This window comes from Anolis carolinensis, chromosome 2, assembly GCF_035594765.1.
Source record: "Anolis carolinensis isolate JA03-04 chromosome 2, rAnoCar3.1.pri, whole genome shotgun sequence".
Lineage (NCBI taxonomy): Eukaryota > Metazoa > Chordata > Lepidosauria > Squamata > Dactyloidae > Anolis > Anolis carolinensis.
The window spans coordinates 65778662-65801859 of record NC_085842.1 but is presented as its reverse complement, the minus strand read 5'-3'; the positions used below and the strand labels follow the sequence as shown (position 1 = coordinate 65801859).

At 42.2% G+C, this 23198-nt stretch overlaps 1 protein-coding gene across 1 annotated transcript in view; it reads left to right on the top strand.

Moving 5' to 3' along the window:
* The window catches only part of col7a1 (collagen type VII alpha 1 chain), a 168985-nt gene that overhangs the window by 48872 nt on the left and 96915 nt on the right, over positions 1 to 23198 (top strand). The window contains exons 20-37 of the mRNA XM_062969358.1: positions 7202 to 7345; positions 7449 to 7574; positions 9344 to 9490; positions 10170 to 10295; positions 10377 to 10523; positions 11848 to 11967; positions 13039 to 13185; positions 13586 to 13722; positions 14383 to 14509; positions 14761 to 14904; positions 15812 to 15981; positions 16486 to 16521; positions 18720 to 18746; positions 18858 to 18902; positions 20430 to 20522; positions 22607 to 22678; positions 22976 to 23011; positions 23096 to 23149. Coding sequence (XP_062825428.1) covers positions 7202 to 7345; positions 7449 to 7574; positions 9344 to 9490; positions 10170 to 10295; positions 10377 to 10523; positions 11848 to 11967; positions 13039 to 13185; positions 13586 to 13722; positions 14383 to 14509; positions 14761 to 14904; positions 15812 to 15981; positions 16486 to 16521; positions 18720 to 18746; positions 18858 to 18902; positions 20430 to 20522; positions 22607 to 22678; positions 22976 to 23011; positions 23096 to 23149 — 1898 coding nt within the window. The remainder of the gene's footprint in view (positions 1 to 7201; positions 7346 to 7448; positions 7575 to 9343; positions 9491 to 10169; positions 10296 to 10376; positions 10524 to 11847; positions 11968 to 13038; positions 13186 to 13585; positions 13723 to 14382; positions 14510 to 14760; positions 14905 to 15811; positions 15982 to 16485; positions 16522 to 18719; positions 18747 to 18857; positions 18903 to 20429; positions 20523 to 22606; positions 22679 to 22975; positions 23012 to 23095; positions 23150 to 23198) is intronic.

The following is a 23198-nucleotide window of genomic DNA, read 5'->3' as shown; positions in this document are numbered from 1 at the left end:
AGGCAGAACATGTTACAGTCTGACCTATGTTGTTGTTGTTGTTTAAAAAAAAAGAAGAAGAAGCAATATAATTAGAAACTAAAGAATAAATATGTTATAGTACAGTACTCTTTTATCTGCATTTGGATGATGTATCAAAGTATGGTATGTATTAATTTAAATTACAGAATCATAGAAAAAGTGTTGGATACTCCATTGCATATATATTCCTCTGCCCTGGTACCTTCCACATATGATCGAACACAACCGGTCTCATTTCCCATCGATGAGATAGAGGCAGGGCCGGCCGGAGATAATTTAAAATATTAGGCGTGGGTGGGGAAAAGCGCCCCCCCCCCGCCGGTGCCGCGGGAGGGGTGGCCATGTGCTGCGGGAGGCACATGGCCATGCCTCCCGCGGCGTCGGCGGGCCCCGCCTCCCACGCCCTGGCCCCGCCTCCCGCGCTGCTCGCCCTGACCCCGCCTCTCATGCAGCGTGGGAGGCGGGGCCAACCCTGGCCCCGCCTCCCACGCTACTCGCCCTCGCCCGTCTGGCCTTTTCCAGCTGGCCAGACTGTAGCGGAGGTCCCTCCAGGCCGCGATCGCGGCCTGGAGGGACCTCCACTGCAGTCTGGCCAGCTGGAAAAGGCCAGACGGGCGAGGGTGAGTAGCGCGGGAGGCGGGGCCAACCCTGGCCCTGCCTCCCGTGCTACTCGCCCTGACCCCGCCTCCCACGCTGCGTGAGAGGCAGGGCCAGGGCACGCTGGGCGGGAGGCGGGGCCAGGGCATGCAGCGTGGGAGGCGGGGCCAGGGCACGCTGGGCGGGAGGCGGGGCACCACCCTGATGATGCCCCGCCTCCCGCCCAGTGCGCCCTGGCCTGGCTGGCCTTGTGGCCTGGCTGGCCTTGCCCAGCCGGCAGCCGGCCATGTGGAGCTCACTCGTTGCCGAACAGGCCTTCCTATTCACCGGCGAGCGAGCCCATGGTCCCCGCTGGGGCAGGGGAAGCCTGACGGCGCCCCCCGGGGACCTGCGCCCGAGGCGGCCGCCTCACGTGGCCTCTATGGTGGGGCCGGCCCTGGATAGAGGTGTGTAGTTCTGTAAATCCACAGCACAATGGGTTGGAGAAGCTGTTCTGGAAGGACAGTCCTTCTCCCTCTTAAGGAAGAACAGCTCAGCTTCAGCTTGAAATTGGTATACCCTTTGCATTCAACTTCTTTCTCTCGTGGGTTGTGCAAGAAGTGTTTTGAAATATTCTGTGTTCTTGAAGTGTAATTTAGATTCCCCCTTTTTCAAAATCTATTTGAATCCTTTTCCAAGCAGTTAGTAAGTAAAATCAATTCTTTGCTTTCTACTCGTAAAGCTCCAGTCAAACAAATTAAGATTATATGTAGTTTAGTTTGTCTTTATAGATGAAATCTGGATAAATACTAATAGTAAAATGCCATGTAATTTCAGACAGTATGTCTTGGTTCAGTATTTTATCAGCATGTTCTGTCAGTAGTCATTGTGTTAAAATCTCTGAGATGGGTTTTGACAGCTAGCAGGACAACAGCTTTAGTATTTCAAATACATAGTTCAATACCCTTGAATTAGAAAAGTGAAATGCAAGATCTGAAAGCTGACATTCATGATATCTAAAGGATAACTCCCAAGTCATCCTGCCTGCGTCCTTTAACCCAATGAGAGATCTTTCTCTGTGTCCTGATGTGGGTCGTTGGGTGGAGGAGAGGAGATGCCAATGCATCATATGTTTTCCTTCCTTCTTATTCCTCTCCCCTTTTCTTTTTCTGAAAGTTTGTTTATTCACAATCATTGGCATAATGCACTATATCATGTGTTTCCAGTCTCCTGTGTTACATTTTGTGTTTCCCAAATGTAACTAATGAAATCTATGTAACAGTAAACTAATTACTGGTCAAACACTCACATTTTGTGGTAATTTGACTCATAATGTATTGTTGAGTCTGTGAGCAATATGATTAATCTGTTTCCCAACAGATAAAACGTTGTGGTCTGGAAAAATGTAGTTGTGCTTCCATTCCCTGGGGACATGACTTACAGCATACTCCTCCCCTAAATGCTCACCCATTTTTTATTCACATGTCTGCTCCCTTCACTATTGTTCTGGTTTGCCATTTGCATTTCTTGCGGCAGAAATGTCTTCTTCCCAATTCCCCAGGCCAAAGCTTTTCAAACTGTGTGTTGTGACACATTCATGTGTTGACTAGTGTGTAGGAGCAGCACACAAAAGTAACATGAAATATATGTGAAAAGAGCAATAGAGAAATCATTTTTTTAAGGAAAGGTTTACATGAGACATTTTATTATTGCAATTTATGTATGTATCTGTATCTCTTATAAAGGGTTTGTTTAACCTCCAGTTTGCTAATTAAACTGAATTACTGTTTTGCAAAATAACGTGTGTCTAAAAAGTATATCACCAACATGAAATTTTTGGAAAGCTCTGCCCCAGGCAGACTCGGTTTTGTAAAATATTTTGTTGCTCTTGTGAAAGGAAGTCTGTGTCTCAGAAGAATACAATCATTTATATGGCATAGAGTTACCTTGTAGTATGTGTGAAGGCAATTACTTAGAATCATAGAATCAGAGTTGGAAGACACCTCATGGGCCATCCAGTCCAACCCCCAGCCAAGAAACAGGAAAATGACATTTAAAGCACCTCTGACAGATGGCCATCCAGCCTCTGTTTAAAAGCTTCCAAAGAAGGAGCCTCAACCACACCCCAGGGCAGAGAATTCCACTGCCGAACAGCCCTCACTGTGAGGAAGTTCTTCCTAATGTTCAGGTGGAATCTCCTTTCAAGTAGTTTGAAGCCATTGTTCCACATCCTAATCTCCAGGGCAGCAGAAAACAAGCTTGTTCCCTCCTCCTTATGACTTCTCTTCACATATTTTATACATGGCCCTCATCATGTCACCTTCTCTTCTGCAGGCTAAACATGCCCAGCTCTATAAGTTGCTCCTCATAGGGCTTGTTCTCCAGACTCTTGATCATTTTAGTCGCCCTCCTCTGGACGCTTTCTAGCTTGTCCACATCTCCCTTCAACTGCGGTGCCCAAAATTGGACACAGTATTCCAGGTGTGGCCTGACCAAGGCAGAATAGAGGGGTAGCATGTAGGCTTGCTCAAATAATTCGATTTCCCCGTTACCCGTTATTAATTCGTTATTTTCGTTTGTTTTGAAGCAATATACGACCTTGATTGTCCACACGTCTGGATATTGCGGTTTCGAATCGCGAGAGGCTGTTTTTCGTTATGTCGTCGTTTTTTTCGTTAGGAAAAAAAAGCTTTTGCAAATCATCCAAACTCCCACCATTCAGGCCCTTTCCTTTTGCCCCTCAGCAAAAGGGGCGTCACGGGCTCAGCCAATGGGAGGGGGCGAGGGGGAAGGAGGCCGAGGAGGAGGAGGAAGACGGAGGGGGAAAATGGCCGCCGCCGCCGCCGCCGCCTCGCCTCAGCTCAGGCCTGGTGTCTCTCTGTGAGGCGGGAAGGCGGCGGATGGAGCCGGGAATGGAGAGACCGAGAGAGACAGAGAGGGGCCCGGCGGTGAGGTTTTGACGTCTGTGCGAAGCTAGGCAAGTGGGGTTTATATATCTGTGGAAGGTCCAGGGTGGGAGAAAGAACTCTTGTCTGTGGGAGGCAAGTGTGAATGTTTCAATTGGTCACCTTGATTAGCATTGAATAGCCTTGCAGCTTCAAAGCCTGGCTGCTTCCTACCTGGGGGAATCCTTTGTTGGGAGGTATTAGCTGGCCCTGATTGTTTCCTGTCTGGAATTCCCATTTTCTGGGTGTTGTTCTTTTACTGTCCTGATTTTAGCTTTTCTGTAGCTAAAAATGCATATAAAATTGATTCTATAGGGAGGATAAATGATTGGATTTCAACTCCTACATCTTGGCTTTCTCTGCCAATAATGGTACCCATCTTGGATATTGTAAGGGATTTTTTATTATTATTATTATTATTATTATTATTATTATTATTATTATTATTATTATTAGACCTTGCTCCCAGGAAGGTGCCTTCGCTGTGGCTCCCAACTTATCTATCTATCTACCTTTCCACATATTCTCCACATTGTGTGTATGTGTATGTATATTATATATACATGAGCCCCGATGGCGAAGTGTGTTAAAGCACTGAGCTGCTGAACTTGCAGACTGAAAGGTCCCAGTTCAAATCCCGGGAGCAGAGTGAGTGCCCGCTGTTAGCTCCAGCTTCTGCCAACCTAGCAGCTTGAAAACATGCCAATGTGAGTAGATCAATAGGTACCGCTCTGGCGGGAAGGTAATGGCACTCCATGTAGTCATGCCGGCCACATGACCTTGGAGGTGTCTATGGACAACACTGGCTCTTGGGCTTAGAAATGGAGATGAGCACCAACCCCCAGAGTCAGACATGACTGAACTTAACGTCAAGGGATACCTTTACCTTTACCTATACACACACACACACAAACACACACACACATATGCAGGGACTATATATATATACACAGTATATATCACACACACACCAATTTAACAAAGTTTCAGCCACAAAAACAAAGTTTCTGAAGTAGAACAATGACTTTCACAGTAAAGACAACCCAATTTAACAGGAAATAAGACTTTCAAACCAGGAACAGATTTCTGCAATTATTAAAAAATGGTTAATTATAAAAGCTATGAAAATTCGCCAAAAATCAGAGGATAAGGGAAACATTCCAAATTTTGGTGAGCTATCAGTGTTAAATGTGTTCTACCACTGTACCAAGTTTGAAGAAGATCACTCAAAAAATGAGGGTGGGAGAGTCCTGTAAAGTCCTCTCCCTCTGTGCTGTTTTTGGGAATTGCGCATGCGCGTCCGCCATTAACGAATTAATTTAGAAAATAACGAATTTTCGTTAATTTCAAAATTTTTGGGGGGCAAAATTCGGAAATACCTTCAAAAACGAAACGCTGCCCCCCTCTACTTTTGCAACGAGTTTAGAATCAAATTTTTCGTGGATCGATCAAGCCTAGTAGCATGACTTTCCTGGATCTAGACACTATACTCCTGTTTATGCAGGCCAGAATCCCATTGGCTTCTTTTTGCCGCTGCATCACATCGTAGGCCCATGTTTAACTTGTTGTCCACAAGGACTCCAAGATCTTTTTCACACGTACTGCTGTCGAGCCAGGCATCGTCCCCCATTCTGTATCTTTGCATTTCATTTTTTTCTGCCTAAGTGGAGTATCTTGCATTTGTCCCTGTTGAACTTCATTTTATTAGTTTCAGCCCATCTCTCTAATCTGTTAAGATAATTTTGGATTCTGCTCCTGTTTTCTGGAGTATTAGCTATCCCTCCCAGTTTGGTGTCAACTGCAAACTTGATGATCGTGCCTTCTAACCCTTTGTCTAAGTTGTTAATAAAGATGTTGAACAGAACTGGGCCCAGGACGGAACCCTGCGGCACTCCACTTGTCACTTCTTTCCAGGATGAAGAAGATGCATTGGTGAGCACCCTTTGGGTTCGTTCACTTAGCCAATTACAGATCCACCTAACTGTAGTTTTGCCTAGCCCACATTTGACTAGCTTGTTTGCCAGAAGGTCATGGGGGTCTTCGTTGAAGGCCTTACTGAAATCCAGCTACACTACATCCACGGCATTCCCCAGCTCATAACTCTATCAAAAAAAGAGATCAGATTAGTCTGGCATGATTTGTTTTTGATAAATCCATGTTGACTATTAGCAATGACCACATTTGTTTCTAAGTGTTTGCAGACCACTTCCTTAAGGATCTTTTCCAGAATCTTGCCTGGTATCGACGTGAGGATGACCAGACGGTAATTGTTTGGGTCGTCCTTTTTTCCCTTCTTGAAGATAGGGACCACATTTGACCTCCTCCAATCTGCTGGGACTTCTCCCATTCTCTAAAAAATCTCAAATATGATTGCCAGTGGTTCTGAAATAACTTCTGCTAGTTCCTTCAATACTCTTGGATGTAGTTGATCCGGCCGTGGGGACTTGAATTCATTTAGAGTGGCCAGGTGATCCTGGACAACTTCTTTCCCTATTTGGGGTTGGATTTCCCCTAATCCTTCATCATGTTGCTGAGGTTGAGGCTGGCCGCCTTTTTATGAGAAGACCGAGGCAAAGAAGGCATGAAGTAGTTCTGCTTTTTCCCTATCCCCTGTCAGCATTACCCCATCTTCTCCTCGCAGTGACCCTATCACCTCTTTGTTCTTCCTTTTCCTACTGATGTAAGCCCTTTTATTATTTTTAATGTCTCTGCAAGCCTGAGCTTGTTTTGTGCTTTAGTCTTACGAACCTTTTCCCTACAGGAGTTGGTTATTCGTTTGAATTCTTCTTTGGTGATTTCTCCCCGGTTCCACTTCTTGTGCATGTCTCTTTTGAGTCTTAGCCCGGTTAGAAGTTCTTTGGACATTCATTCTGGCTTCTTTGCACTTATCTTTTTTCTTTTTCTTTGTTGGCACTGTTTGCATTTGCACCTTGAGTATTTCACTCTTAAAAAACTTCATCCATTCTTAACTCCCTTGTCTTTTAGTATTGGCGTCCATGGAATGCCTCTCAGTATTTCCTTCATTTTTTGGAAGTCAGCTCTCCTAAAGTCCAGAATGCAGGTTTGACTTGTCTTAGTTTCAGCCTTCCTTTGTATCGCAAACTGCAGGAGCACATGGTCGCTTGCCCCTAAGGATCTGATCACTTCGACTGCATTGATCAGGTCCTCCGCGTTTGTTAGGATGAGATTGAGAGTACCTGATCCCCTCGTTGTCTCTTCTACCTTCTGGACCATAACATTGTCTGCAAGGCAAGCGAGGAATTTGTTGGATTTCCTACTTTTGGCCGAGTTTGTTTTCCAGCAGATATCAGGATAGTTGAAACCACCCACGACTACTATATTTATTCTTTGTGCATGTTTGGTCAACTGCTGACAGAAGACTTCATCGAGTTCTTCATCCAGGAAAAGCAGGCCATCGTTGAGGAAGCCAAAACATTCCTCCTGACACCAATTTCTGAGCCAGTTATTGACCTGTACTATTGATCGGAGATACAGCCTATGGGCTCTCACCTGATGCATGAAGCAAAAATAGCTATACAAAGCTGTTCTCTGGTAGCTCTAAGCTGTAAAATGTTTTGCTGTCATTGCTCTTTCTGTTTTCATCCTTGCTTTTGAAATCTACTATTTCCAATTTGCTGTGCTCATTCCCTGCCCCCCAGGTCAAGAGATATATCGAGTCCGTCCTGCTGATATAAACTCCTACACTATCGAGGGCCTGATGCCTGGGGTGGTCTATATTGTTGGGGTCTCAGCCTTGGTTGGCAGCAGAGAAGGGAATCCAACCACCACCACAGCTGCAACAGGTGAGACCAGATCTAACTACTAGGTAGGTACTGCTTATCCCAGCTGTAAAACCATCTTGACAGCAACATTCTTAATTGTCTTTTTATTCCCTTTGCATTGCAGCTTCTGCTCAAGTTGGAATGGTCACTAGCCTTAGAGTCCTTGAGTCTCAAAATAACGTGGTACGGGTCACGTGGGTCGGTGTGCCTGGAGTTACAGCATACAGAGTGGTTTGGAGCCGGCGCGATGGTAGAGTTGCTACCTCATTTTACTAGATGGTTGTCTTTCTATGAACATTTAATTTTGCTGCTGGAAAACACCTGTGATTGCTGCAGAACATGCTCTTTGCAAACCCTCCAGAAATGTATAGAACATGCTAAGAGGGTGATTTTGTGTTACTAGTAAAATTATCAAATTGCCAAGGTAGGTTTGACACATACTTTTAGGTTTCAGCAATCTGCCATTTCCAAAGTAGAAATTTTGGCAGATGCGTACTGAGGATACAGTTTGTTAAGCTTGAGGTTTTTATAATTTCTAAATCCTAGTAAAGAATAATAGATGCAGGATAGTTCTGCTGAGGACGTTGATTAAAAATAATAATAATAATAATAATAATAATAATAATAATAATAATAATAATAATAATAATAATACTTTATTTGTAGACCACCCTATCTCCCTGAAGGAACTCAAGGCAGTTTCCAACAAAATAAACACAATGGCAAACATTCAATTCCAAAAACATTAATAATTAATACTAAAAAGGATTATTTTAAGGCTAGAATCATATGACCTCTGGGATGCTTTTTTTTTGTCCTCCTCCTCCTCCAATAGGAGAAATTCAAAATAATAGTGGGAAGGAATTGCAAGGGTCATCTATTCCAACTCCATGCCGTACAGAAGTATACAGGTAAAGTACTCCTGACAGAGGGCCATTCCACCTTGGTTTAAAGACCTCTGAGGGTGCATCCAGACAGCTGGGGAAATGCACGAGCTCCCATGTTTTTACTTGAGGCATCCAAATGACGCCTCAGGTAAAAGCAAATTAATTTGTCACAAAGCAGGAAAACCCTGCTTTGTGCCGAAATAATTTGACACCTGGAAAGACCCAGGTCTTTCACAAAACCCCAACTAACTATTGGGGTTGTGATTATGTTTCAGATAGCCCCTCTGAGCTACTGTAATGGTTCTTTCTGGTATTGTGGGAAAGAAAGCATGCCGGGGTCAAAAGGCAATCCAAAATTGCCTGTGCACAATTCATCTGGCCTACAGGTGTTAGGCTGCCTTCCCCATTTCACAATAATAGAAGAAAAATAACAAATAACATATTTAAAAGTGGAAATGCCCCTGTACTTTCATGCTAGCAGGCACTGGATTTTTCAGAGGTTAGAGCTATGTTGGAGCTCTCTGCCACTATCAGTAGAGTTGCTCTGTTAATGTATTTAACCTTTGGCTTTTTGAACTTCTTGAAAGATAATGTTGCAGTCAGAAAAAAGGGAAGTTAGAACTAAAATGAATTTAGAAAGTGGAATAGGGGAATTCTTAAGCAAGATACTTTACAAAAATTTATATTTCTGTTTTTATAAAGTATGTGTCATTGTAACTTACCCATTAGTGTTTAGCATTATCAGTGCTATTGGAATTTTAAAAAATTAGAAATGGAGAAACTGACATGAAGCCATAGAATTTGTCTTAGAAAGTTGATACTTAAAGACTAAAGCATACATTAACTGTGAGATTTTATTTTAGTAGTAATAAAATTATTTTCATTCTAGGGGAAACTATAATAAAACAGTGACAAAACAGAGGATTGGTCTGTCTTGATGCTATCCTTGGATGTTATCCACTTTATTTTTTAGGGAACAGCAAAATAGGAACCTTCTTTCACTGCTAGCCAGATGGTGCTACCTGCTAGCATGATCAACATGTCCACTTTTTTCTCTATACTTTGGGGTATGTCTTTTTCCAGTTTTGGGAATTTTTTTAAACTTGGAAGGTAACAATCTCTTCCTTTGAAGGTGGGCCTGAAAACAGCCAGATGGTCTCAGGAAACACAAATTCGTTTGACCTTGTGAACCTGGAAGGAGGAGTTAGTTACACAGTGAAGGTCACAGCATTGATTGGCAATCGTGAAGGGGACCCTGTCTCCATCATTGTCACTACAAGTAAGATTAACATATTTCTGTCTGTCATGTGTCACATCTATATTCCACTCCTTTTTACAAGAAATCCCTGGGCGGTTTTTCATCCTCAATACAAATCTGTGAGCTAGCATGGGTGGAGATGGAAAGCTTATAAACATTATTTCTGTGGCCTACAATTTTCAAATGCTGGCTAAGGGTTTTTGAGTGTCATCATTATAAAAACAGTGTTTTTCGGATCTTTGACAGCCTGAAAGGTGATGCTTTTCTCAAAGCTACCAGTAAGTGTTGTAGGCAAGTGAACTGAGCTTTGAACTTATACTTCTTAGTTCAATGCTTTGGGGAAAATGCCTGGCTCTTTTTTGAGGCATTTGGTATCTTGAATTGGAAAGTTGGCCACCAAGTGGTTTATCATGGTGTGATAGAGACTGTGAAGATTGTGCTATGAAATAGTTGCAATCTGCATCAATGAAAGGTTTACTGGTATAGATGAAATCCCAGATCTTCAAAGTATTAAGGGTCCAAGTATAGTCTTGAAAAGCTTTATGAGATGAATCTAGATGTCTCCTTAGTCACCAAGTCCATGTCCCTCATCCAGGTTGATTCAGAGAAACAGTTTCTTCTGCAGTACCTTCTCCTACTGAGCTATGATCAGAGGTCCTATGTTCTTGTTCTTTGCTAATCCTCCCTCCTTTCCCTTTAGCAACAGTCCCAATTCAGCCAGTTGGGAATCTACGTGTGACTGACTCCTCAGAAAGGCGTATCCGAATAGAATGGAGCCCAGCACCTGGGAGCACAGGCTATCGGCTCACCTGGAGGCTAGCTGGTGGTGAGTATCTCTCGCATCTCTTCCTCGTCTTTCAATTCCATCAACTATACAGAAGATTAACTGCTTCTCCAAATGGTGTAGGTGGACCAGAGAGCAGCCAGCTGCTGCCAGCCAACATCAACACCTATGACATTGAAGGCTTGCAGCCGGGAGGGCGATACGAAATCCGCATCACAAGCTTGACAGGAAACAGGGAGAGTGAAGCTGTGGCTATTGTTGCCAACACAGGTATTTTAGTCATAGCCCCTTATCTAAGATGGACTTGGTTTTCCCAAACATAACACTCAATGATATTGAAGCCCCTTGAATGGCAGGTGTTTATTCAGAGAATATATTTATGTTTTATAAAGCCAATCAGATAATATCAGTATTGCTCTACTGATATTATCCAATAGACCGTTAAATTTACTCTATTGTGTTGCCGTATGAATGTTGAGTCATTGCAATCATACATATTCCGCTTACATGCTTATATATTCTTTTTGTCCTTTTTCAAATGTACACATCCCTACATACACACATGCACACTAGATACGGTGGTTTTGTCTTCAGCTTCCCCTAATATAAACATGTTAACAATAAGAAAAGTGAATTTTGGTTTGGGAATACAAATTAGTTCAGTTACATAAAAAAGTAAAAATATTTATCAGCAATGCATGAATTTGCCACAGACTAAGGTCTGCTTGGAGCAAAGATGCCACCTACTGGTAATAGCATGAAACTGCATTTCTTGGGACCTGGAAGCCTTAAGGGTAAAGGTAAAGGTTTCTCTTTGACATTAAATCTAGTCGTGTCCAACTCTGGGGTTGGTGGTCATCTCCATTTCTAAGCTGAAGAGCCGGTGTTGTCCAAAGACACCTCCAAGGTCATGTGACCGGCATGACTTCATGGAGTGCCATTACCTTCCCGCCGGAGGGGTACCCATTGATCTACTCACATTTGCATGTTTTCGAACTGCTAGGTTGGCAGAAGCTGGTCCTAACAGCGGGAGCTCACCCTGCTCCCCAAATTCAAACCACTGACCTTTCAGTCAACAAGCTCAGCAGCTCAGCGGGATAATCCGCTGCACTACCAGGGGGCCCTTAGTATAGTGTTTTGTTGATGTTCTTGTCCCTGGATGTATGCTTACTACCAGAGAGGTAAATTAGAAGAATTATAATTTAAGTTATCATGTGGTAGTAACATTATAGTCCTATGATGTTATCTCATATATGCCTATGACAGCCCCTTCAGCTACATTTTTAAATAATTGTATACAGTATCTGTATTTACATGTTATCTGTGTATCCCCAGCATTGTTTACATATACCTACATATGTCTGGGTTGCTTTTACAAAATACAGTACTCAAGTTGTGCTATATGTCTGCACTAAAGCACCAGTGGCCAACTGTGTATCTGTCGCTGTTGTTCTGCTCACAGTTGTATCTTTGTAATGAAAAAAATCTCACTTGTACTTTGACAACGGAGTCTTTACTTGTGCTAATTATCCCACACTGGTTTTCAATCTCAAGGAACAAATTATCAATCTCATCTTTCCCTCTTTCTTCCCAGCTGCCACAGGCCGTGTATCCAATTTCAGAGTAACAGACACACAAAAGGATTCAGTGACCTTGTCTTGGACTCCAGTTCCTGGGGTCTCTGGATATCTCCTCACATGGAAGTCTCTAAGAGGTAATAGATCTATAGCCAATGTAGAAGGACCAAGTTGGGATGTTGAAGATTTGGGAAGTATTGTGGATGTGCCATAGACTTTTGAGACCTAGCTTTTATGCAGATGAAGACAGGAGTGAGGAAATGCAGTCTTCACTAAACAAGGACAACCCTAATTTTTATTTATGTATTTAATTTGTATGCTGCTTTTCTCCCAGACTGGGACCCAGGGCAGCTCCCAAAAATAATAAGGTTTTAAAAGCCTTCGCAATAAAATTTAAAACTATTAAAATCACCTCATTTTGTTTGCCAACATTGCATTTATAGGTCAGCTCTCCATGTTGCTTAGGGCAACATACATGGTTCTCCCTCCTATTACCACCATGGTATCCTTACAATGACCCAGTCAGTAGATGAGGTTGGAAGATATTGACTAGGCCAAGGACACCCAGGGAGTTTTCCCATGGAAGAGCAAAGAGTTGAATCATAGAATCATAGAATAATAGAGTTGGAAGAGACCACATGGGCCATCTAGTCCAACCCCCTACCATGCAGGAAAAGCACCTCGACAGATGGCCATCCAGCCTCTGTTTAAAAGTTTCCAAGGAAGGAGCTTCCACCACACTCTGAGGCAGAGAGTTCCACTGCTGAACAGCTCTTACAGTCAGGAAGTTCTTCCTAATGTTCAGGTGGAATCTCCTTTCCTGTAATTTAAACTATTTCTCTGAATCCTAGTCTCCAGGGTAGCAGAAAACAAGCCTGCTCCCTCTTCCTTATGACATCCTTTCACACAATCAAATGTCTTGTTTAGTCCTCTTAGCATTTAACCATGATAGCTGTATGTGTTGCTCAGTAAGCAGATCTACAGGATTATTCTTTGCCGTGGTGGTATGACCTGTTCCCCTGCTGTTTGACAAGAGCAGTTGGGTGATGCTGCACCCCATATGCCATATCTCTAGTCACCACACAGCTTGTGACTTCCCATAGGTCTGAGATGTGATGCAGAGTGGGCTTCATTATCTGCACTGAATCTGTCTGTCTCTCCCTAAAGTTGCTTTTGTAAGCACCATTCATATTCCTCCCATGTTTCAGATGGAAGGGAGACACAAAGAACACTGCCAGGGTCAGCAACATCCCACCAAGTGTCTGGGCTGCGTCTGGGTGAGAGATACACCTTCACTATCCGCCCGCTGTTTGGGAGTGTTACAGGTGCTGAGGCTTCTCTTACTGACCGCACAGGTGAGGTTTTTCTTGTGAGAAGGATATATGAGGTCTCTTTTTTTAGTGCCCAGAGTCTCTACATATCTTCTCCTATAGGAGTTATCTTGGGCATGGGATGTGTAACATAGGTGGACTGGAACTGCTTTTTTCCCTTTCCTGACCCATTGCTAAAGAGATCATATGTTGTGATCACAAAACTGAACACATTGTGTTCAGTTTTGCTCAGAATAGTTTCTGCTAGACCTTGGCTTTCCAAACTCTGAATCTATTTGGTCTTTTCAGCTGAAGTAGATGCACGTACAAGTTAGGTTTTTGTAATTGGCCTGTCTGTATTTGAAGATGGCTAGAGGGTGTGTATTTTGTTTTATGTCACCTGCATTATGCAGGCCATCCCAATCCATTTTGATTCTTTCTGCAGTTTGCCGAGACGGCCGCAGTGACATCGTTTTCCTTGTACACGCAACCCGAGACAATGCTTACAATGCAGAGGCTGTACGAAGTTTCCTCTCCAACACTGTCTCTGCAATGGGCCAACTGGGCCCTGGGGCCAGACAGGTAACAAGTGGCCTTTGGGGTCTGTCCTAATTTGCAAGTGCAGTGTGCACGGCTGCTAAGAATACCAAAGATGCTCATTTTGGCAAGCCTTCATAGTGACATTTCTCTCATGATATTGTGCAATCATGTTTTCTTAGTTTACGTGTTAGTCTTTAAATTTAGCTCTGCATTTTGATCCAGTTGTTTTACTGTAATAAGTCTGTTAATATTATTTCTCATTTTTGATGTCATATGATGTACTTATTTAATGTTTGCCTTTTTATATGCATGTAAACCAACCTGAGTCCCTCTGGGGAGAGAGGGCAGTCTAGAAATAATAATAATAATAATAATAATTATTATTATTATTATTATTATTATTATTATTATTATTATTAACAATACCTGTGTAAAGCCTGGGTATTTTTTGGCTTACGGTAGTGAGGTGAAAAATGTATGAGACGGCAGCGGAAACTACTATGAAATGATTTCTATTTTGTGTTCCTTCTATGTTGTTCTGCTTCAAATGCTCACCTGATTGTGCCCTGTGCTGATGAATTCCTGTATCTGAGTTTCTGTCAGCAAAATGAAGACTTTATTTTACATATTTCTTGTCTTTCTTCTGTACTTCCTCAGCTATACCTTCCTTTTTCATATAGCAAATGTACTGTGTTTCTCCAGGCAGGCATTGTGCTTTACAGCTACAGAGCCCTCCCATTTCTTCTGCTCAACCGATCTAGTGACTTAGAAACTGTCCTGCAGAATATCCGCGCTTTCCGCTATGAGGAACCGAGTGGCAATAATATTGGTAAGAAGACACTGAATGTTGAGACAGTGGCTAAATTTGAGAAATAGAAAGGGAAATGCTGTTTATGTTGTAAGAACATCCTTCATGTGAACATGGAGCTGGTAGGCAGGGGCTGCAGTAAGGCTCAAAGTGAACAATATGCAAGTTCACAAAGGCTATTGCTACTACTAGGGTAATAACTCTCTTCACCATTTTTGTCTATGTTTCTGTTTCTCTTAATTGTGCCTTTGTACTTTATTTGTGCTCTGCAGGAGCTGCCATTAATTTTGCCAGGAACTACATGCTGAGTGCCAGTGCAGGACGCAGGCCTGGTGTGCCAGGAACACTGGTGATATTGGCAGATGGGCCATCTGGTGATGATGCCATTGGACCAGCCAGAGAGATTAAGGCAGCTGGTAAGGCACAAATCATTGGAAGCCAGAGTGCGAACAACATAACGTGAAGGATTTGCCCTAAGTGCTAATTTTGGGCTCTTCTATAATGCTTCTCCATCCATTTCATTTCTGTATCTTTTCAGCTAGGAGGCATCAAAGCACCAAACAAAATGCACTGCAACCTTGAGTGGGTTGGGAACTCTACCAGCTATCCACTTTTTTGGCTTGTTTGAGTCAACAAACAATGTTTGTTGACTGAGCAGTTCTTATTGAGCAGCTTTGACTGAAATTTGCCTTCAAAGAATTTATTTATTCATTCATTCATTTACAGTATTTATATTCCACCCTTCTCACCCCAAAGGGGACTCAAGGTGGATCACAATCTACATATATATGGGAAACATTCAATGCCATTAGACAAACAACACACAGACAGACACAGAGGCTATTTAACTTTCCTGCATCTGACTTTGTGAGGGCAGGCTCGATTCCGGCCACAGGAGGAGCAGCTGCTTCGTTATCCACTGTGGCACCAAGTCTTTTGATGGAGTACTTCCTCATCCGGCATGCACGCTTCTGAACATTTTTATGGTGTTATAAATTAGTTAAATTAGCCTCCCCGCATAAGCGGTCCCTAAATTTTCCTACTTGACAGATACAACTGTCTTTCGAGTTGCTTAGGTAAACAACGAGCTGGGGCTATTTAACAGTCAGGCACTCAATCCGACTCAGGCTTTGAACTCATGACCTCTCAGTCAGTAGTGATTTATTGCAACAGGCTGCACCACAGCTCCCCCCCCCCCCACAGCCCGGCCATATCCTGAGCTGCCAATATCCTGAATCTCTTTCTGTTATTTGTCATGCTCCATTCTCAAGGAGCAATCCACATGAAACCCTTTGATTTGCTTGCCTCCTCTGCTTTTTGCAGGGATCCAGGTGCTGGCAGTGGGCATGGATGGGGCTAATCGTGAGCAGCTGCGCCGCCTGGTAACCAATGAAGATCCTCGCAATGTTTTCTTTGTGAGAGACTCAAGGAGTTTGCCAGAGGTGGAAGAGGGGCTTGCCAGTGCCCTCTGCAGGTTATCTATCACCGAAGGGGTAAGGGACTGCTTGTTGGTGCATGAAAGGAGTTGTTTGAATTTTTAAAGTGGAGTCAAGTGATGGAGGGAAATGAATGAGGCAATGATTGTAGAACAGTACTTGCTTCACCCATTTAGTAGTACCTGTGCAGCAGAGAGTATTGTGAAGAATAAAGGGGACACTGCTTCTCTAATTCAGACTGGCCTGAATTACTCATAGAGTGGGATGAAGACATACAGTCAGTCATCAAGTGGGAACTTCCTAGACTGTGTGGAAAGGCAAGTCATCTGTCACATTCTATCGAGAAGAGCTTTCCGACTCCAGTACATTTCTATTCATGTGCCTGTGGTAAATTCTCCTCACTTCTTGGCACAATATCACAAACAATTAGCTTACTTAGTGGTTACACAAGCAGTATAATAAATTGCCATTTGGCACAGATTGCACAATGTCTGTCTTGGATAGCAGTGTTGTAGCTATTTTAATGATGACCTTTTTGTTCTCTTTGTCTTCTCTTCTCAGCCTAGACCAGAGCCATGTGTAGTGCAGTGTCCAAGGGTAAGTCATTCATGTTACCTCTGCTGTAATAAAAGTTTCCTTTTCTAATGAATAACACTTGTTCCCTTAGGCCACCCTCGAGATGTAATTGTTCAAAACTTCCATTATACCCCAATCATTCTGAGTGAGGCTGATACAGGCTGTATTCTTAACGCAAATGGAGGGTGCCAAATCAGAAAGGTTGGATTAGGCAATTATGAGAGACAACAGTTTTGCTTGTCAACGTTTCTCCCGACTTTTCATGCTCAATTATTTGAACATGACTAGAAAATTGATGAAGTTTCATGTCTTGGTGAGTTCCAACATCAGAAACAAAAACCGAATCCATTTAATATCTGGGTGAATTGCTAATAGCGTTGTTAAACTTATATCTTAGATTAATGCTTCAGAAACTGGAAAAGAACCTTAGAGTTTGGATTCCGAAGAGGTTAACATGTTATGTTGCATGTCAAAAAAGTGTTTGGAAGGGTTATGAGTCTTTCCTGGTCACTCTTGCTCTTCTTCCATCATCTGAACATCCAGGTGGTGTGGGAAAACACATTGTGTATATTTTTATGTATAGCATTGTGAAGGTGGGGCTGAATCAACCAGGGTAACCTAATCCCTCTACACAGATACATTATAATAATATAATAATACTTTATTCTTATATTCCGCCCCATCTCCCCAAGGGGACTCGGGGCAGTTTACAAAGAGACCATGCCCAAATAATATAACAATACAACAGTAAAAACAAATCCAAACACAGCAATAAATACATCAAGAAAAAGCATACAACAACAACCATTTAAAAACAATTAAAACATGTTCAATGCCCTGGAGTGGTATAGTTGGTACTTCAATCTTCAGACTAATGGTGATGGAATAAGGTTAACAAGGTGCAATGCATTATAACTTCTAGTGGAATGGTATAGCAATAAGGTGCAAAGTGTTGGAATAAAAAGTGGTAGGGGCTCACTTTGATGTTCTTCTTAATTAAAAAATGATTTGAAAAAACCAGGTTTTCAGATCTTTCCTGAAGGATCTAAAATGTAGACAGGTTTCCACTGAACTCCAGGTAGTGATAGGTGTGCCTACAGTGCACATAAATAGGAGTGGAGGCTAGCTTCTATGATCCCGCCAATTTTTTTTTCAATGTGAGAAGAAGTGGATGGTTTAAGCTCCATTAACTAAGAACAAGTTGAATCAAAAGCTAGTTACAAGAGGACTGATTCTTTCTTGCCATGCTGGCTGGCTTTCTTTTCAAGAGATCTAAAATTGACATAGAATGACATATGTGCAAAGGTTGAAGATCAGTGGTTCTCAACCTGTGGGTCCCCAGATGTTTTGGCCTTCAACTCCTAGAAATCTTAAGAGCTTGTAAACTGGCTAGAATTTCTGGGAGTTGTAGGCCAAAACACCTGGGAACCCATAGGTTGAGAACCACTGTTCAAGATGAAATTGAGCTTTGGGTGTCACCTATCGTTCATAGTTTCATAACTCAGTGCTACTCAAAAGTGGTGGTCCATGAAACAGTACCAGTTTGCAAGCCTCTGGTCTGCAGCATGTTTCCAAGAAAGAAACCATTGTAGCCAGTGGCCACATATTGGAGGAAAAACATCCCACCAGTCCCTTACATAGACAGCTTTACTAGCTCTTTCCTAAAGGATAAGACCTTTGGTGTGACTTGGGGAACAAGAGTAACTTTCTGTGTTAACTCAGTGCTGCCATCCTCTGTAGTTGTAAGACAAGTCCGTAACTACAGTAGAGTCTCACTTATCCAAGCTAAACGGGCCGGCAGAAGCTTGGATAAGCGAATAACTTGGATAATAAGGAGGGATTAAGGAAAAGCCTATTAAACATCAAATTAGGTTATGTTTTTACAAATTAAGCACCAAAACATCATGTTATGCAACAAATTTCACAGAAAAAGTAGTTCAATACGCAGTAATGTTATGTTGTAATTACTGTATTTACAAATTTAGCACCAAAATATCATGATATATTGGAAACATTGACTACCAAAATGGCTTGGATTATCCAGAGGCTTGGATAAGCGAGGCTTGGATTAGTGAGACTCTACTGTACCTTTAAGTTTACTTAGAAGAAAATGATGGTGAATTTCCCAAGATGTAAGTGAGGTCAGGCAGAGAGATGCTTGCTGTAACTTTTGCTGCTTACAAAGCAGGCTGTCATCAAATTGTTCTTTTTTCCTGCAGGGTGAGAAAGGCGAGCCTGGAGAGACTGTGAGTATCTGAAGTTTAATAAGGAAAAAGATCTCACAATGAGTTACTTTCAGGGTTATTGTGGAGTGTTGCTATGGAAAGGCTGTTTAATCTCTCTGGTCATTTTTGCAGGGACAGAGAGGACTCCCGGGGCTTTCTGGGCCTCCTGGAACTCCGGTAATGTCTATTCTTCTTATGTCTTGGAATAGAATTCATTTTGCTTGTTAAGCCCCATTGGTTTGATTTGAGGCTTTTCTTTTCCATTCATTTGTGTCAGATTCTTTTACAGCATTTCTGTGTTTTTAGACAGATTTCTGTTCTTAATAACAAAAAAAACTCATTTTGCAAAATGAGCAAATAGTTTATACATTTACAATTTACTTTGCCATTTATTAGCTTCTCTAGCTTCAGCTTTTTATAGAGTTCTATGAACAGTGGGGTTAAAGGAATCAAATAATTGCAGATGATAATACTAGTTATCAAATCCTTACCAGAAATATAAGTAATGCCTATAATGCACAGCTTGGGAAAAATGACTGGATTCTTTCCAAGATTCACTGTTTCCAGATGATGCCTGATGATTTTTGCTCCTTGTTTTTCCTATTCCATTTAAATAACTTTATATATCCACTCTACTTTTAATAACATTCCTCTAATTTATGCACCCAATAGTTGAAATTTGTCTCCATCTTTGCTGTAAAAAAGTGATAAACAAGGGATTAAGAGAGAAAGCACTGTGGGGCAAGGGAGGAGGAGAGGAAATGTTTGTAGGGCGAGGTAGGAGGAGGGAAAGTGCATGTGGGGTTAGGGAGAAGGAAGAGAAAGGCATGTGGGGCAAGGTAGGAGGGAAAGTGCATACGGGGCGAGGGGGGAGAGAAAGCGCAGGATAAGGGATAAGGAGATGAAGCGCACGTGGGGCAAGGGAGGAGGAAATGTGTGGCAAGGTAGGAGGAGAGAAAGCTCATGTGGGGCAAGGGAGGAGGGTTAGGGTTAGGGTGCACGGGGAGAGCGTGCACGGGGTGTGGAAGGAGGAGAGGAAGTGTGTATCGGGTGAGGGAGGAGAGGAAATGCATGCAGGGAGGAGGAGAGGAAGGAGATCTGGGTTGCTATGCAGAGAGGTGAAGGTCCTGGCAAGAAGATGTGGAGTTGAAAGAAGCCCTTCTTTCAGCCTCACGCCTTCCTGCCAGGACCCTCACCCGAGTATAAGCCAAGGGGAGCTTTTTTAGCCTTAAAAAGGGCTGAACACTTGGCCTATATGCGAGAATATACATGTTGAGAGGATGTTGTTTGGCTTTCACTATCCTGCTGCCCACCCTTGGAAATTTCTTGAATTTGCGATATTTTATTTATTTATTTATTTATTTACAGTATTTATATTCCGCCCTTCTCACCCCGAAGGGGACTCAGGGCGGATCACATTACACATATAAGGCAAACATTCAATGCCTTAACCTAGAACAAAGACAAGACAAACACGGGGCTCCGAGCTGGCCTCGAACTCATGACCTCTTGGTCAGAGTGATTTGTTGCAGCTGGTTGCTCAACAGCCTGCGCCACATTTTTCTACTTTGTAGGAGGCTATATTACTCAGTAGTGATGTGGATGTAATGAATAAAAAAAGTGCCTTTGATTTTGAGAGGAAAAAGATGATGATCCTGGTACTAAACAATACATTAACTAACATGTTTTTCTTATTTTGGTTAGGGACGCAATGGGGTCCCAGGTCCCCCAGGCCCAGTGGGACCTCGTGGGCCTCCTGGTGATCCCACTGATGGGCGGGGTGAGAAGGGAGAAAGGGTGAGTACTACCAGTATCTCATGAACTCTTGAATACTTCATTGAGGAGAAAAGCAAGCATTGGATTTCACAGAGCTTCCTTGATAGACATCTTCTCTTCTACAGTGACTTATTTAGGTTTTGCATCATAGACATTAATAATTTTTTTAAACTAGATCTCCCAGTTTCTCTAGTCATTATGTCACTGCCCAAGGATGTTGGGAACTGTATTGTAAAATAAATGCAGATACCAGCTTGAGGAAGACTGCTTTAGAAAACCAAGTACCCATTTTTAGAAAACATAGCTATATAGAGAAATACTATCTTTCTGTCTGAAAGCCTAAACGATGAGATTGAAGCTATCATATTTTGTATATGTCAAGAGAAGACAAGGCTCATTAAAAAAACAAAGCAGAAGGTTATAGAAGAGAAAAATCACATGACTAGTGGATTGATTAAATCAATAAAGCCACTGCCCTGAATTTGCAAGGCCTGGGGCAGGGCTGTTCTTCACTAGGCTCATAGAGATATGTTCTTCATAAGATGGACATAAGCTGAGACAACATAACTACGGTATATTTAGTGATGCAATCAACTTCCTAAAAAAAATTAAAGGAGACATTGCATCTCCAAGCTTTTTTCTGGAATATGTGGCTTAGCTCTTCTGCCTGAGTTGAGGCTATGTTCTAACCCACTGATAAGGAAATAGGTTACATTTTGAGGCGTTTACATGTAGTTTCCTGCCATCATGCTTGCAAATAACTATATTTCCTCCCAAAACAAGGAACTGAATGTCAGGTTTTGCCTATGTGGAATATTTAAGTGTCCCATTAGCAAATTATTTATTGTAAGAAGCCCATGAAATAGGAAGCCCATGTCTGTATCATATGATTTGGGGTTAGAAATAAGACTCAATCAAAACAAAAGTAACCCATCATGTAAAACAGTGGTTCCCAACCTTTGGGGCTACAGGTGTTTTGGACTTCAGCTCCCACAATTCCTAACAGCTGGTAAGATGACTGGGATTTCAGGGAGTTGAAGTCCAAAACACCTGGAGGCCCAAAGGTTGGGAACCACTGATGTAAAAAGGTACTGCCTCAATTGAAGCTAGAGGCAAGCAAAGTACAGCCTGAGAACCACTTGTAGTCCTGCAGCCCCAGACTTCCAAACACTCTCATGATTTTTTTAATGTTATAGTTTTAAAAAAATGCTGGAAAAACATGTTCCACCCCTTTAGGGATGGGGATCAAATCTGCCATTTGCTGGCTCCCTAAGCATTGGTTGGGGAAAATGCCTCTTCTTGGCCCAGAATAGATCAAGTTCTACTTGTAGTATCCCAACTGCCCACTCAAAGAAACTGTCATATTACTGAAAGCCTGGAACCAGTTTATACCCTTTGAACCTGTTCCAGCATAACAGTCCCATGATAGCAAGCGGAGTCCTATCACACTGCCAAATCCAAATTAAGGAGGCCTTTGAATGTGGGTTCATTCATACAAGTACATCACCTGATCTCATTAGTTGATTAATTCAGCTCTTTATGACTCTCAGCCAAACTTGTTAAATGTTTCCACTAAAAAGTAATCCATTTTGAGCTGACAGTGGGTTACAAGAAAGCAGTGCTGATTATTTTTGTGATGATTAGTCCACGTGTAAAATAATGAGTCACAATATTCAAGCAATAAAAAATTATGTGTGACCTCTGCGAGAATCCTGATTCTTTACTTATTACTTGGTAACCTAGATAATGGAGGTAATAGTCATAGAATTAGTCAAGGAGCAGATTCTGTGTCAAGAAAGAGTTGGTCAAAGACTCTTCCAAGGGCTTCCACAAGTGAATAATGATCAGCTGCCATATTGATGTGATTAGGCATCCAGTAGTAGATTGAATCTCACCACTACCCAGGAGAGGCAGGGCTCTCATGGCCAGGCAGAGATCTCCATCATGACATGTTGGTGATTTCAGACTTCTTGCCTTATTTGTGCTATACATGAAATAATGCTACTTCTGATCTAGCATATTTGATTGATTATCTATGTGCTTTTATAGTTCTTAAATATTAAATGCATCTTCCCAAAGATTGTTCTGAATTTCTTTTCTTTCAGGGATTACCAGGAACAAATGGCATACCAGGGAATCCTGGCCGAACTGGGTCTCCTGGTCCTCCTGGACAACCTGTAATTAGCACCTTTATTACCTTGCGACCTATAGTTGCACACAGAAGCATTCTTATTTCCCACTATGGTGTACTGTATTATATTATTCAACTGTATCTGTGAGTTGAACTCAGAATAAATGAGGTGTCTTCTTAGCTGAATTTGCTAATTGCACCTTGAATTATCCAATCCTAACCTACTCTGACACATTTAGGGCTTTATTTCCTCTTACTATTATCTAAATATTGTGATTCTCATCTGGACTGAAAAATAGAAACAAAAAAATGCCAATTATTGTCTTTATGTGTTTTCCTACAGGGTGGCCCTGGCCTTCCTGGTCTCAGAGGAATCCAGGTGAGTAAAAGGAATGACCCCTATAGTTCCTTGACTGCCAGCTAAAGAGATTAAATCTTATTCATTCTTAAATTTGTCTTATAGGGAGAACGTGGAATAATTGGCCCAATTGGTCCAAAAGGAGAGAAGGGTGAACCGGTAAGTGGGTAGATTTTTTTACTTTGCTTTGAAGGGCCTTTGAGGAGTT